A 15284-nucleotide genomic window follows, 5' to 3' on the forward strand; every position below is an offset into this window, starting at 1 on the left:
GAACGTGACACACAGTCTGGGTAGCGGATGGAGCCAGGAAAGCACCCACATGAGAAAACCAAAATTGAGTCTCACATCAAAACGTCCTGGCTTTGGAAGCCCCTGTGGTGGGGCAGACGTCTGCACAAGGGGCATGCCACAGAGCCAGGGACCACCACAATGGTGCATATTAGCAGAACCAGCCCTGGGAAGTGGTGTGGATGTTCCTTCAGAAGCAGGACTGAAGCAGTGCACCCCATCCGGGACCCCTTTCCCAACCTCCAGAGACTGGGCCCTGCATGGGTTTTCGGTCCCTCGTACCTGCACGTCATCTTCCAGAAAGTACCTTTCTACTATGAAAACACATGTATGGCCAGTGTGTGCCCAAGCAGCACTGTTCCCTGTGAGGCCTAGAGGCACAGGCTCCGAGCCAGTGCTGAGCCTGCCTCTCTGCTCCAGCCCTAACCTGGAAAGGGGGCAGGATGACAGTGCCCTCAGGCCTCAGGGAGTGTTCTCAGAAGAGCTGGAACACGCCAAGTGCAGCGCCTGGCGGAGAGCATGCTTGCTGAGTGCCTGTGCCCACAGCAGGGGAGGGCTGAACCTGTGGCCCACAGTTCCTCCAGTGCCTCTCTGAAGCCCACCCACTCCTCGGGACTGCTGAGCCCTGGAGTACCTCCAGCCCAGCCAAGGCACTCCATCACAGAAAAGAACCTTCTGAAATAACAAGGACAAGAAGGTGCCCAGACGGTGACGACTCCTTCCCAAAGCCCACTCTTCACAGGCACCTTATGCTAAGGGTGGGACTTGTCTTCCAACATGGTCTTGCTATCCACAGTAAGACCTGTGTAGGAACATGCTTTTGATGTACATGTGACCCGACCACACACCTCAGCAGGTGCCCTTCCAAGTTGGGATGGTGTCCACAGGCACCCACCTTCTAAGACAGGCCCAATGGTGACTCAAATCCTCTTCCAGGTGACCTAACCTTAAAAGGTCAAGAGAGCGTCTGAACTTCACCTTATTCCTGTTCAGCGACTATTCTCTAGTCAACCATCGTAACAGGCCCTTGAGAGAAAATGTTGAATTTCATACACTCCAGCACCCTCTGGCCACAGCTCAGTGTCATCTCAACTATTAAGAACAGTAAGGAGGAGGAAGGATAGGGAGAAGGGAGAGAGAAAGAACACAGGGCAGACAGCACAGGCATGTGTGCCAGCAGCAAGGACTGGCAAGGGCAAGCGACCTCCGGGCTGATGCGTGGGTGCAGCTCACCTCTGGCTTCGGCTGTCCTGTTGCTGAGGAGCCTGGCCTGGCTGCCTTAGACAACCTGGAGACCCGTGTCCTCTGGGGTCTGCGGCAGGTTCTGGGCTTGGGTAGCCAGGAGTGCGTTGAGGTACTGCAGCTGCGTGACCTGGAGAATAGCCAGTGTTATGGGCAGGTGCAGCTCGTTAAGCCAGATGGCAAAGGGGAGGCAAAGGTCACACCCTCCTGCCCACAAGCACCTGAACCAGGTGGGAAAGTCAGACTCAGCAGGATGAGGATAAAGGGAGAGCCGTAAACTAGCTGAGGGCAGAGAGGAGCCATCAGCTCTAAGGCCTCAGAAGAAAACCAGGCACCCAGGACTGACTACCGGTGGGTGGAGGGACCTCTGGGGAGCCAAGGCCATCATTCTGCAGAGCAGGTTCAAGGTCTGCTCTGGGAAGTCTCAGATCCATCGGACTTCACTCTCAATCCACATAAGCTAGTGACCTGGCCCCTAAGGACACATAGTCTGGCCCCTGAGGACACAAAGCTGGTTAGAAGCCAGCAGCAATGAGCAGCCCAGACCATCACCTTGATGAACTGCAAGTCGGAGAGGGCCCTCACGGTGTAGTCAGGACAGTACGTGGATAAACAGGTGCCATCAGCTGGCTCGGGCTGCAGGTCATGGTAGAGGGGCTGCAGCGAGGACACTGGGGACTGGTGAACTGGCAAAAGGAACCACTAGTGATAAGGAGGCCATGCTAGGCGGTGGGCAGCCCCACCCTAGTGGGGACAACTGCAGTTTCTGAGACTGCCCACACGTCACCCTTGAGAGAGACTTTGCCAGGAACTGTGGTAACGTGGCAAACACACTCACCCCCCAGGGAAAGGCTTTACAGGGATGGAAGGCAGCAGCCAAGACGAGCCCCAAAACAAGCCGCCCTCCCCCATGCGTGGCCGAGAGGGGAAGAAGGCCAGCAGGCCCTGAAGCGGAGTGCCCTGCAGGGGGCGTGGGCACTGGAGGACAGGGCCGGACCCTGGCCCTGGAGCCCCAGCTTTCACCCCGACAAGGGGTCTGCAGCTCACCCGAGGACGGCACTGTCAGGGCAGACACGCCATAGTAGGTGAAGGCCCCGTTCTCGAACTTGAGGCCCTCCTTCCCAATCTCCACCTCCACCCTGCCCTGGGTGAGGGGAGACAGGCGCACACAGGTTACCCTTCCTCCCGTCCAGTTATGCGGGGCTCCCTCTCCCAGGCGCTCCCTTGTTTTCCAATCTGGCTCCCAGTCACCTGCAAGATGAGGATGAAGTAGTCCACCGGCCGACTGCGCTGGTACAGGTAATGGTGTGCAGCCAGGCGGTCATGCTCATCAAACATCACCTCCTGGCTAACGCTCGGGTGCCTCAGCAGGTGCAACAGGACCGTCTCGGAGACTCGCAGGGGGCTGAACACGTCCACCTCTGCCCACGGCAGAGAAGGGCCGTGTCCGCCAGGCCCACGGCAGCCTGTGTAACCACACCGACTCCCGATACCCATGGGCCTAGTCCCTTTCCCACCACAAGAGGACCGGGCAGCCACATGTACCCACAGGTGGCATTGGCCTGGCCCTGGCTCTTGGCCATCTGGCAGAAAGGAGCCGCCCCTCAGGTGACCCAAGTGTTCTGGAGTGTCTCTGCTGACAGGGCTGCAGGGAGCAGCACAGGCTCTCCCGAATGCTCTCCAGCTTACTGGGGACAAGAACACTCAGGCTCTGCCCTGGGGGTCCCTGGCCCACCGGACAGTGAGTAAGACAGCGGGCACAGGCTCACCAATCACCCTCACCTTGGGAAAGGAAGCGTTGGGTGGCTAAGAGCAGCTGAGGTGAGATCTTCACTTTGCACCCCTCGCCAGACTCCTTGAACAGGGAGCGGTCCTCCTTCCGCCTGGCAGGGGCACTCAAGGAGGCCGGCTTCTTCCTCACTGAGATGTCCCCTGGGGTGGCGAGCAGGAGGCCAGCTTAGGCACCAGCAGCCCTCCCACCAACACGACTAAACTAAGGGGCAGGTTGCCCGCCCCCCTCCACAGGCCCGGGGGTCCTAGGGCAGAGGCTCATCAGAGCCCCGGGGACATATCTTTGGCATGCTTCTTGGCTGGCGCTCAGCTGCCATCCACACACCATGATCCTGGTACCCAAAACAGAGGAGCAGTGGCCCACACTCTAAGTACACCCCAGAAGTACAGGAAGGGCAGGTGCCTCTCCCTGGAACTAGGTTATGCTGACACGCCATCAGAGCGCCAGTGACAACAGGCACTCTGGTCAATAAAAGACCACTCGCCTTGAAGGCAGGCACACTGGAGGGTCCCTAGTGCTGCACAGCAGCAGCTGAACTAAAGGTGCTGCATTGTGGACACATGCATGGACAAAGCGGTTCACTTGACAGCACAAGGGTGGGTGTCCCACTGTCCCAAGTGCCATGTGAGGCTCCCACTATCACGTGTGGGTTCTGTGTCCACCCTGCAGACCTCAGCCACTATCCTATGAAACATGCTTCTAAGACGACAGGCCCAGAACCACGTGCTGGGAAGGCCCTCTCGGCAGTGAAGAACGGGCTCTTTGACGGGATGCTTCCATAATGTACAGAAGCACCTAAGAAGCAACAGGAGTGAGGAGGAGACTGGGAAAGGTCATTAATGGGAAACAGGCGGAACCCTAAGTAGGCACTGGGGCCACCAGGGCGTCAGGCACAGATGCAAGCACCCTGCCAGGAGCCAGACTCACGAGGGCCCTCCGACTCGTCCAGGATCTCCGACTTGATGACCTCCTCGATGACGTCCTCCAGGGTGACCAGCCCCAGGACCTCATAGAAGGGGTCCCCTTCACCCTCGTTGTTCACCTTCTGCACGATGGCCAGGTGGGACTTCCCTGGGGGAGGGGACGCGCATGTCGCAGCCTGCTGGGCCTCCCCCATGTTTCCTGGTCCAGTCTGGAACAAGCTCACCCAAGGGACAGACACTGACATTTGTGTTCCTACAACGTGACACGCCCTGAGCACAACTCTTCCAGATTCTTACTGGTCTCACTTCACATGTGAGAAACTCAACCCCAGACCCTGCACTCACCTGCACAAGGCCACCGGTGGCAGAGCTGCAGTTAGGCCCCAGGCTGTGCAGCTCCAAGCAGAGACCCTGGCTTAGACAGACTGCGGGCCCAGGGTGCCGACTCCAGAAACACAGGCTTCCACGGTCTGGCAACTAAAGGGCCAAGGGTGCCCTCAGTCTGACTTTCCTAGGGCAGTATTCCCAATTATGAACTGCCTTTTACTTCCAGGTCACCCAGGGGAACAAAGATCAATGGTAGCCAGCTAGTCAGACGCAGGAATACCCCCACCTCTCCAGCAGTATTTCTTCACTCGCTTGTTTAGTAAGGAAATGTAAACTTGAAAAAGCCCATTCCTCAGAGTGTTGGGGAATGTTGAAGAAAATTCGGCAATTTGCCCTGCTTAACTAAGTGCTCTTTATCTATAAAACTTTATACTTAGCCAAAAGAAACACAATGAAAGCTACACATGTAATTTAAAATTTTTGAGTACTTACGTTAAAAAAAAACAAAAACAAGTGAAATTAATTCAAAATATATTGTAATTAACTCAGTATAGCCAAAATACCACTTGAACATGCAATTGCTATAAAACTGTTAATAGATGTTTTACTCTTCTGTAGCAAGTCTTTGAAGTTGGCTTTGTCTGCACCTACCAGGCCTGGACCTGCACCTGAAGGGGGTACTTGCTTCAAGAACTTTTGCTGAAGAAAAAATACAAGTTCCCTAATTCGTGTAGTCCTTCTCTACCACCTTGGGTTTAATAAGCGTTGCAGTTAGAAACGTCCTGTGGCAGGTGACACTCGCCTCAGTGCAGCCCTAGCAGTCAGCACACAATGCCCAAAAGTGGAAGGAAGGCAGGTATCAGGACTCAAAGATATTGCTGTATTGCTACTGCTATCACTAGACCACTGACCAGATGATAGAGAAAATAGGCTGTAACAGAATGAAAATATCACACTTACTGCACATCATCAAATCTCAGGTGCACAGACAGCCCGTTTGACCACAGGCTGGAACACGCACGGTGTGCAGTGCTCACCGTGTGTCAGCTGCCCAGGGAGGTCCTTGGTTCTGACCTCACCGAGTCCCCCAATGACCCTCTGACACTTACAGCATCATCACTCCCATTTCAGAGTGTGCAGAGAAAATGTGACCACAGTTCAGTGATCCACCCAAGTACAAAACCAGACCCGAACATAGGCAGAGGACTCCGAGTCCATTCTCAACCCCCACTGAGAACAGACCAAGTCTTCACAGACCTTCCCTTCTCGGGACACACACAGGGCCCTTATCTTCTAGAGGATGCCCTAATATCCTCAGACAAAAATTAAAGGTGGAAATGGCCACGTCGCGTTGTCTCTCTTTTCCAGTGGGGACACTGGAGAAAGAACCACCTATTGCAGCTAAGGCAGAGGCGCTGAATGGGGACGCAGCAGCACTCCCAGACGCTTCCGCCCCTTAGTATTTGTCTTGGGAATGGCTCCATCTCTACAAGGGCCACAGCATGCCACATGACACAGACGTGTCAGGAGGCTACGACACAACACACGATTCTGGCCAGCACTCCGCTCAGATTCCAGAACCAAAGCCCGGGACCCCAGATGGCCATATAGGGGCACACAGGACCCATTTCAGCTCCCTCTGCCAGAAAGCCAGTCGCTTTGGTAGGCTACCTACATAATGGACTGAATCCTCCCTTGCCTTCACACTTCTATGAAACAGGCACAAATTTCTCAGTGAACTGCCACACGAAAGACCCCTGAAAACAGTGGCCATGTGATTTCATCTCAAGACAGAATGTTTGATGGGCCCCAAAGGCAGTCATGAGCAAGGGAGCTGGAGGGATAAAGTTTGTCATCTGATGAGATAAAATGCTCTGAAAATGTGAAGCCCCGCTGGCAGGCTGCCAACACAGTGGCTGCAGGCTCTCAGAACCACAGAGGCAGGTGGTGCATCTCAACAACATCAACCAGAAAGCCCTAGAAAGCTCTACGGAATTAATTTCAGCTAGTTAAGAGGCCAAGGGTCCTCATCAATTATATGGACACTAGAGGGCATTTCCAGAATGCCTAGTTTCTTAGGATGTTCTTAAAACTGCAGTTGAAGTTTAAATTACTCTGCTTTCTCTTTTGTTTTTTAAAGCAACTGTCGACATCTGTCCTATAAGAAAACAGGTTGCTAACATTCCCCTCACCAGGTCTGACCTTTAGAGATGTGGTTTCTGACAATGAACCAGAACACAAGTGGCTTAAAGTAGAGACTGACAACTCACCCACCCCAAGCCCTCCTCTGGCTGGATGTCCTTGAATTGACTCATGAAGGATTAACAGAGAAAGCAGGAGTTGATGGCTCTAAAGAAAACACAGTTACTTACCACAGCTCCAAAGTACTCACTCTTCCTGGTAACGTTCACATAAAATAATTGGTGTCACCTTAAGTCTGCACAAGGACTAAGGGTGCCTCACTGGAGAAGGCGGCCATAATGTCCAGCAGACACTTCTGGACCTCACAGTAACAGTAAGGCAGCTACAGGCTAGCATCATGCTGCATGGTTCTCCACAGCTGGATGGCCATGTCAAGCACAGGTGAGGCTTCTCACCTGGTGGAAAGTCTACCCCGGTGCCAACTCCACTAGCTCCTCTTTCAACACCCATTTAATCCCACCCCTTCCTATCCCAGCCTTGGCTCTCCAGCTACTCTGTCATCTGTGTATCTCATGCCTTTCACTACACCATTTCACACTACGGCATCCAATCTGTTCTCACAAATGACAGGGTACCCTGCTTGCTGGAACCTGATGATACAACACTGGCCTTGTCTCCTGGTCACCCTCTTTGCCTTGGTAAGTAGTCTCTTCCCCTGGCTTCCAGAATGTTCCAAGCTGCTGGCTCTCCTTAGCAGGCCTCTCCTCTGCACCCTCCCCCAGGACCTGCTTATGATGCCCCATGGGTTTAGGCTTTCCACTCCCCTCGTGTGGTAGAGGGACCACGTCTACACCCAAGACCAGACTTTCACCTCCACTCTGGTTCTTCGCTTCCAATTCTGTCCCTCGGTCTCCGCCTGGAGCCACCACACAGACTCCAAGGTCCAGGACAAGCCCAGCCCTCTTCCCTGCCGGGCTTCACCTCAAGGAAGGAAGAAACTCAGACTGCTTTCCCAGCTCTTCCCAAGCCCCTCAACCAACCATGAACCCTCCCAATTCCACCCCAAAAGGCCCTCTTGGGTCTCCCCTCCAAGATCCTGTGCATCACTTGGCCTGCCATTCTCTCCTGTGTACCCCAAACCACAGGTCTCCAATCTGTCAGTGCTGCTCCACTCACAGGCATCACTCCAGTGTCAAGTCCAGCCCTTCCAGGGTCTCAAGCTGGGAGGCAGCAGGGCCAGATGTAATGAACCCTCCCTTGCTTACTCCAGGCCCAGCACTGTTGGCCCCTAGGCCAGCACAGCCCCAGAGACTACAGTGGCCCAGATGGAGTACTTACCACCAGGAGAGCCAAAAACGGCACTTTCTGGAGAGCCCAGAAGCACTCAAGAGATTCCCTGGCAGAGTTGTCCAGAGGTAGTAGTCTACTAGCCAATTTGAGGAGTCAGCACAGTAGAAAGTTAGAGAGGCTAATTTTGCAACACCCAAACCTCAGGAAAAATTAGAAAAAAAAGTTTGAAAACCGACTCAAGGGCAGGACAGTGGATTAGTGGTTACCGGAGAGAAGGGGCAAAGAGGGACGGTAGATAGGGGTAAAGGGTGTCAAATATTTGGTGGTGGAAGGAAATTTGACTTTGGGTGCTGGACACAAGATGCAACACACATATGACATATTATTAAATTGTACACTTGAAATCTATTTGATTTTATTAACTAATGTCACCCCAATAATTTTAACTTAAAAAAAAAGCCAAAAAATTGAAACAACCCAAATGTTCCTCAACTGATGAATGAACAAACAAAATGTGGTACATCAAAAAAAAGAAAAAAGAAAAAGAACTTTGAAAACCACTAGTATCTGGAACACAGTTCATGCAGACATCACCCCAAAGTCTTGCTCAGAAAGTACCTACCTCCCTGGTGGGCTTTGGGGCCAGGAAACCTCACAGCTGCCGAGAAGGTCAGGCTTTGCTCACCTCCTGGCTACATATGTTATGCAGCCTTTGGGGTCAAGCCCACCAAGAATTCTGGGCTGTCCCTCCATGCCCATCCTGCAGTTCAGGTCTGATAAGTATGGCTGGAGACCCAGGAAAGCCAAGCTCTGGGGAGCATGCCCAAGCCTAACCACACAAAGGACTGCAGAGGAAGCCACACCTTCACGCTTGGAGTGTGGGTCTGTTTTATCTGCAACCTCAGAGTTGCTCAGGTACAGCAAGGTAAAAGAAGATGAAGAAAAATGTGGAGTGAAGGGAGAACCTGAGAGACCTTACTCAAGGTTAAAAAAGGGAAGTTAAAAAAAGGAGAAACCAAATTAGCATCCATTAAGTTGCTTTTGGCAAAATCAAAGTGGAAGTTTCTTGCACATCTGTATTTTCGAATTGCTCCCTTTTCTGCCATCAGGAAGGCATCAGCCCATCAGCGACCTTAATGACCTGAAAACATCACAGGTCCTGCTTATCTGACAGTACAGGCATCCCTCCTCCAACTGAGCTTCACAGCTGTTGCGTTTTTCAGAAATTAAAACCAAGACTTTCTTCTAGCAAAAAGTATAGGACTAGTATTATTGCTGTGGTACAGTACCCAAGCCCCACTACCCGAGGTCACCTAATAGCATCCAGGCATCAAGGGACTACACTCTTTTCCGTGTTCTTTTAGTTTCTATCAAAGAGTTTAGACGTGCTACAAAGTCCACAAAAAATGACCCGGAGAGGAAAAGGGCTGGAAGTTGGAGCTTAGTGGACATATCTCCCTGAACTAGGGGCCTTCCAGAGAAAAAGTTTTGCTATTTACAGCACTGTGCCCACCCTCTAAACGATAGCCTTTAAATGACACTTCGGAAAGTCATTCAGAACTACAAGGCTATCTTCTTTAAAAAGACATTTAGAGGTCTTACTGCCCTCTAGAGGGCTGGAACCCTCTCCCTGAGGCTTCCTTAACCCCCACCCCTTTTCTAGCGCAGCGCGCAGGCCTTCGAGTCCGCTCCACGATTCCCGAACATTACCTCGCTTGAACTCCTCGAGAACTGCGTCCAGCTTGGTGTCGTTGAAGACGAAGTGGAGCGGGTGGTTGTAGAAACGGGTGATGGTGCTGAGGGGTGTGCAGTCCTCGGGGTCCACAAAGGCCAAGTCCTTGAGGTAGAGCATGTCCACAATGTTGGAGCGCTCCTCCTCGTACACGGGTATGCGCGTATGGCCACTCTGCATGATGCTGGCCAGGACACCGAAGTCCAGCACGGTGCCGGCGTCCAGCATGAAGCAGTCCTCGAGAGGCGTGAGCACATCCTCCACTGTCCGGCAGCGCAACACGCCCTTGCTGAGGTCACTGTAGGGATCGCCGCAGCCGCGCGCCAGCTCCAGCACGCGCTCGCGCAGCCGCCCGGGCCGCGACGCCAGCTCCAGCAGCTGCCCCACCGGCAAGGCCACGGGGAGAGTGAGCAGCACGGCCAAGCGGCTTAGCGCCAGCGCGCGCGGAGCCAGAGCCAGGGTCCAGCGCCCGCTCACCGTGGCCGGCAGCACCTCAGCTACCAAGAATGCGAGCCCCGCACTGCCCAGCACGGCGGGCACGGAGCGCTCGGCCACCGCGCGGTACAGCAACACTGCCAGCCCCGCCTGCGCCAGACTAGCCAGCAGCAACAGCGCGCCCAGGGCGCAGCACGCCCAGCGCCGCGCCGGCTCCAGGCGTCGCGCTGCCGCGCGCTCCTCTTCCGAGCCATTCTCGCGCAGAATCTGCAGCTCCGCGGGCGCCAGCGCCAAAGCACTCAGCTGCAAGCCCCGTGCCAGCGCCGCGAGCGCCAGCAGCCCCGCCGCCCCTAAGCCCAGCGCCCAAGGCGGCACCGCCTCCGACGTCACGGCCGCCGCTGCGCCGCACGGCTCCCCGCGCACGACCTCGGCGCGCAGGCGCAGCAACGTGCGCCACTCGTTCGCGGGGGCCGTCATCTCCCCAGCCGCCGCACCGCCCGGCTCCCCGCGTACTGCCAGCAGTGCCGAGTACGGGCGCTCGGTCTCTGCGCGCAGGCGCAACAGCGCGCGCCACTCGCCCGTCTGGGCCGCCGCAGCCGACCCGCCCTCGGGGCAGCCCGCCCCCTCCGGGGCTGCCCAGGACCAGGAACTGTTGGCGAAGCCCGAACCGAAGAGGCGCAGGCGGAAGGTAACCTCGGGCGCGGCCAGCACCTGCCCCCAGCGCGCCCACGCCGTGCCCGCAGTGCCGGCCTGCTCCAGGCAGACGCCCAGCACTCTTGGGTCCGGTGCCGCCTCCCCGGCCGTGTGGCCCAGGCAGAGCGCGGCCATCACGCAACCCAACAGCCCTGCCGCCGCCGCCATCGCCCGCCGCCCTCTCTTGGCCTCCGCGCAGCCTACCTCCGCCTCCACCGGCCAATCGGCGCCGGCCTCGCGTCCCCTCCTCCAATGGGCGGTGCGCGAGGGCGGGCCCAGGCCGTTAGGCTGCGCCGGCGCGTAAACAAGTGGCGCGGGCCGGGGCGGCCGGGGGCGGGCCTCGCGCTCGGAGAAGGCGGGGCCAGGAGTCGGGGCGTGCAGCAGCTGGCGGAGGTCTCAGTGGGAGGGCGGCATGCCGCTTTCTGAGGCAAGGCCTGGCTATCAACGGCCTCGAGGCAGGACAGCTGAAGGGAGAACCGGGACTGAGCATCGGGAAGCTAAGGTTCCATTCCGTAGGATGTCGTGAGGGAGTCTGTCCCCGCTGCAGGTCCGGGCACGGGGACACTGCCCCTGGAGGGAAGGACGGAAACGCGCGCCATCACTACGCCCCCGGACCCTCGCAGCTACTTCATGTCATTATTTTCCAGGAGAAAAGTGAAGCGTGAGTCGGCACGGAAGTTGACTTCCAGCGCGACCTGCCTTCTACTCCCTCATCCCCCAGCCCCTTTCAGAGACCTGTCAGAAATGCCTAGATCTGCCCCTGCACTTCACCGCTTCCCGGGTCTCAGGCTCCCAGGGAAAATGACCTGTAACTCATTGTGTTGCGGAAACCTTTGGACACTCACTCGGAGCGACTGGGTCACACCGACAATCTTCTGGACTGTCGTGCCTCGGACCTGAATGAAGTGCAGGGTGAAGGGGTCACGAGTACTTTCCTGCTAAGCAGAAGCCTCGCCCATTGATACCTCACCGGCTTTTTTCCAGTCCCTTGGTTAGTCACAGCATCAATGGAGACACTTGCCATTTGACCTTCATGTCCCTCTACCCTCCCTGGGCCATTTTCCTTACTAGTCATCTGGTTCAATACAGTTACTTCCATATTATATTTAAATACTTGAGTTTCAAACCCATAGGTATTGTGACTTCACTAATTCCTGCTTCTTTCTAGTCTGCAAATGTTACTTCCTCCAGCTGGCCTTTCTCGACCCTCTTGACTAAGTTGGGCCAAGGTTCTGGGGGGGCAGTAGATCCAGTACTTACCTTACATAGTAAGACCCATCACCCATTCATTCAACAGGCATGGAATTTACGAAGTCCTGTTCCAAAGCTGGGACTATGTGGGAATAAGAAAGTCCCTGCCCTCCTGGAGCTTAGGTTCCGGTATGGGGACAATGGGAAATAACACAAATCATGTTTTAACATCTGGCAGTAAGTGCTATGGAGAAAAACAAGATGGGGATTGGAGCCGTGCTGTTTTATGTGAGGTGACTGGGGAAGACTTCTCCAAGGACGCAACAGCAAATCAAAGGGGTCCTTGTGTGACTCCCTTAGGAGCTTTGCCTCAGTAAACTCATTGTGGGGTTGGTAGCATGTGGTATGCAGCAGAGTAAGCATGGAATAGGTGGGTGGATGAGATTGACCCTTCCCACCTATACACCCATTTTTCATTTGTTATTCCTTTCATCAGGAATGTCCTCTACCTACTCAAGTACCTCTTCAAACATTGCCCCCAGTATATCTCTGTTAAGCCTGGCTGGCGTGAGCCCCTGGCCTCAGCACATGCAAGCACAAGCTGCGGCCAAGGCATCTATGGGCACCGCAGCAGTGGATGCAATGAGGTTACTTCTAGGCTCTTCAGTGGATAAGTGCTCCCACTTTGGACAAAAAGGTAACTGTGTTACAAAACAGTTGGGTCCTGCTTTTGAATCAAGCTTTCTCCTTCAGTCCCCAGAGGAGAGGGGGATCAGCCTTTCCAACTGCCTCCTCCAGCACCTGCAGGCAGGAGGCCTTGTGCTGTTCAGCTTACATGATCCCCATCTGTGGCACCTGAGTACATTGGCCCTGTATGTCTAGCAGCTCCTATGACGACAGCCTTGATTCTATGTACTTTGTAAACTGCATTTCTGCTTCCTTTTTACTGCTCAACAGTCCTAGAATACTTGTCCCTTGCCCTGACACAGGTGATAGCCAACCACAGCCATGTCTATCTCTATGACAGGTACCAAATATTAACAAATAGGCAAACTGCGGACTCACCAAAATTTCATATTTCATTTTTTATTACCAATCAAAAATAAATTCCATATATTGTTTAGCAAATATTGTTTTGTGACAAAAGACACAAGAGTCATAACAACAAAACTCCCCGAGAGTCAAACTCATAACAATGCCAAAATAAATCACAAAAATATACAAATTAAAATCTTATGCAAAATAAATATGAGTTATTTGCTATGGTGGCTGTGCCTTGCCTACTCACCTGGAGGCCAACTGCGAAGGTCCCCCTTACGTGGGAACCTCCACAGAGATGGGCTCAGCCCAGGAACCAAAGGTTGGAATAGGAAGTGAAAAACTGCACGGGGGTAATATCTGGAAATAATTACGACCCTCTGCAAGAAGTGATTATAAGTAGGGAAAGGAGGGAGGGGCGGGGAGGTCCTTGATAGTGACTGTGTGTGCGGAGAGGTAGCTGTGGGCGTATACACACCCGTCCTTTTACTTCACACACACGAACCCAGTTCAGGCCGATGTGCTGGGCCCTACCTGGCACTCAGGTCTCAGGAACAGTCCGTGCAGGCTCAGGAAGCAAGCTGTTCCTGTAGGAAATTAAGGAGTCCCGCTAACAGGGTATAAGGGCCTGGTGTCTGAGAACCCATGGGTATCACCACTTTCTCTTTAGACTTTCCGCAATAAACTCTGTGACTGGCCAGGGGCAGGCATACTTGGTGCAAGGCAGTTCCTGGTTCCCAGACAGGATTCTCCAGGCACCTGAATTCAGTGCAGAGCACTTGGGGTGACAGAACTCACTGGCTGGGGAAAGGAGTGAAGGAGTGAAGAAACGATCCTCAGCGAAAAGTCCGGAGGCTCAGCAGGAAGAGCCTCCATCACCTGATCCCGGACCCTAGCAACTGTTCTGCCCAACAAAGGCCCCCAATGACCTTGGTCCCACAGCCTCCCAGAGGTGGGGGGCCTGGAGCATGCAGCAGGGCCTGATTCAGCCCATCCAGCACCGCCAGCTTCAGCACAGGCCAGGATGACACCTTGCTCTAGGGTTATGCCATGGGGGAAACAGGGCTGCCAGTTATGTGCCTCTAGGGTAGAAGCCTTTCCTGCGTTCTCGAAGTGTGCAGACAGGGCGGGTAAGCCTCAGCCACAGAGGAAAGGGCATGAAGAACCTGCTTAGGTTAGCTCCTGCATGTCCTCAGTCCTCAATCCCCAAGAGGCCTTGGGGTTTTAGATTAGAAGTAGGGAGTCTAGAAAGCAGAGTTTGTGGCTTGGGGGTTGAGAATAGACTTTGGCTGTGGAGTGGGAAAGGGCAGTATAACCTGCTAACAACGCCCATGACCAGGTTCCCTCCTGGCACTGAAAGAGTACCACAGACAAGTCATCTCTAATGGAGATGCTGTCCCCACCCAGGTGGACCTTTGGTAAAGTGAGGGCAGCCTGGGGAACAGGGCAAGCAGTCTGAAAGGTGGGACACCCTGCGTGATACTTTAGTCAACTCCATTACAAGGTGGAACTGTCCAAAGGGGCAGGTAAGAGGCGACCCAATGGAAACGGTTGAGAGTCATCAATGGCCCCAACTCACCAGAAGAGCCCACCAGCAGAGTTCTCGGAAATTCCTGGATCCAATGAGTGACTGGAGCAGACGTACTGCTCTGTAGCCAGGAGTGTCAAGTCCCTGATCCCAGTCCCCAGAGTCCCTTGGCCTCGGCGACATCAGACGAGCCTGCGTGCATGTTGGGCACTTGTTCTCAGTGCTATTTGGTTCTGTGCTTCCTGGGAAGGGCAGTCTTCCTCCCAAGAGAAAACCTGCCTCTAGCGGTCCTCTGGAACCTGTCTCTGGAGGACAGTGAGGACAAGTGGACTCCCTGAGTCGGGACACAGCCAGGTCGTGGCTGGGTGCAGATTATGGCTATTGCTTCTGGGGTGAGAAACCCTACCCCTTTTAAAGTTTTTGTGGAAAAAATAATTTTTTAAAAATAAATTCCTTAACCCTGTCTTCCCTTCCCCAAATGATATTTAAAAAGAGGAGCAATCAGCCTCATTCAGAGTCTCCAGTAGAGCACGGCCCTCTCTGGGGGCAGCCGCCATCAAGCGAGCTGCTCACAGGTCCCCAGTGGAGACTGGCACCCCCGCAGGCTGGGGGCCACCTGGCCACTCAGACAGGCTACCTGCACCCCATCTGGCCTGACGGGCTCCCTGTCTTTGGGTGGGCCCACTGGGGCAGCCCCCGCGGAGCTGGCGGGGGGCCCCGGGCCCTCCTGTCAGATGGCGCTCTCGGGGGAAGCTCTGTGCAGCATGGCATTGTGCTCATTCAGGAGGGCTGTGGTCTCGTCCACCACCGGCAGCTCTGGCTTTTCCGCCCGGCTCTCCGTGCAGACGGTGCACCCATCCAGGGTGAACTGAGGGCAGTTCTCCATCCGCGAGGCCAGCAGCCCATTCTGGTACTGCTGCCGGGTGATCTGCA

General features: G+C 54.7%; 3 protein-coding genes and 1 long non-coding RNA gene across 11 annotated transcripts in view; 1 reads left to right on the forward strand and 3 right to left on the reverse strand.

Annotated features, from left to right (window-relative positions):
• The window catches only part of LOC111732441 (metal transporter CNNM3-like), an 8115-nt gene extending 7980 nt beyond the window's left edge, over positions 1-135 (reverse strand). Inside the window, 1 exon segment of the mRNA XM_023524343.1 lies at positions 76-135. Coding sequence (XP_023380111.1) covers positions 76-135 — 60 coding nt within the window.
• LOC105306789 (metal transporter CNNM3) lies at positions 7-10865 on the reverse strand. 7 transcript variants are annotated; one of them, XM_023524331.1, is made up of 8 exons: positions 9445-10852; positions 3980-4228; positions 3043-3192; positions 2512-2681; positions 2308-2404; positions 1813-1946; positions 1252-1390; positions 7-1044 (listed from the first exon to the last, which is right to left on the reverse strand). In XM_023524331.1, the coding sequence occupies exons 1-7, from the start codon at positions 10760-10762 to the stop codon at positions 1298-1300; spliced, it is 2211 nt and encodes a 736-aa protein (XP_023380099.1). In that variant the 5' UTR covers positions 10763-10852; the 3' UTR covers positions 7-1044; positions 1252-1297. The 7 variants fall into 7 exon arrangements, with proteins under 7 accessions (XP_023380099.1, XP_023380100.1, XP_023380101.1 ...); XM_023524332.1 differs by having other exon boundaries at positions 3980-4123; positions 9445-10847; XM_023524333.1 differs by lacking the exon at positions 2308-2404 and having other exon boundaries at positions 1813-1938; positions 9445-10854.
• LOC105306788 lies at positions 10438-11888 on the forward strand. The gene is made up of 2 exons (XR_897172.2): positions 10438-10589; positions 11242-11888. It is a non-coding gene; the product is annotated as an uncharacterized LOC105306788 (long non-coding RNA).
• A 967-nt stretch (positions 11889-12855) lies between these two features.
• Positions 12856-15284, reverse strand: part of CNNM4 (cyclin and CBS domain divalent metal cation transport mediator 4) — a 28894-nt gene continuing 26465 nt past the window's right edge. For both annotated transcript variants that reach the window (XM_011381987.2, XM_023524330.1), the window contains one exon: positions 12856-15279. In XM_011381987.2, the coding sequence (XP_011380289.1) occupies positions 15082-15279 (198 nt within the window). In that variant the 3' untranslated portion in view covers positions 12856-15081. The remainder of the gene's footprint in view (positions 15280-15284) is intronic.

The sequence above is a fragment of the Pteropus vampyrus genome, unplaced genomic scaffold (genome assembly GCF_000151845.1).
Source record: "Pteropus vampyrus isolate Shadow unplaced genomic scaffold, Pvam_2.0 Scaffold461, whole genome shotgun sequence".
NCBI classification, from domain to species: domain Eukaryota; kingdom Metazoa; phylum Chordata; class Mammalia; order Chiroptera; family Pteropodidae; genus Pteropus; species Pteropus vampyrus.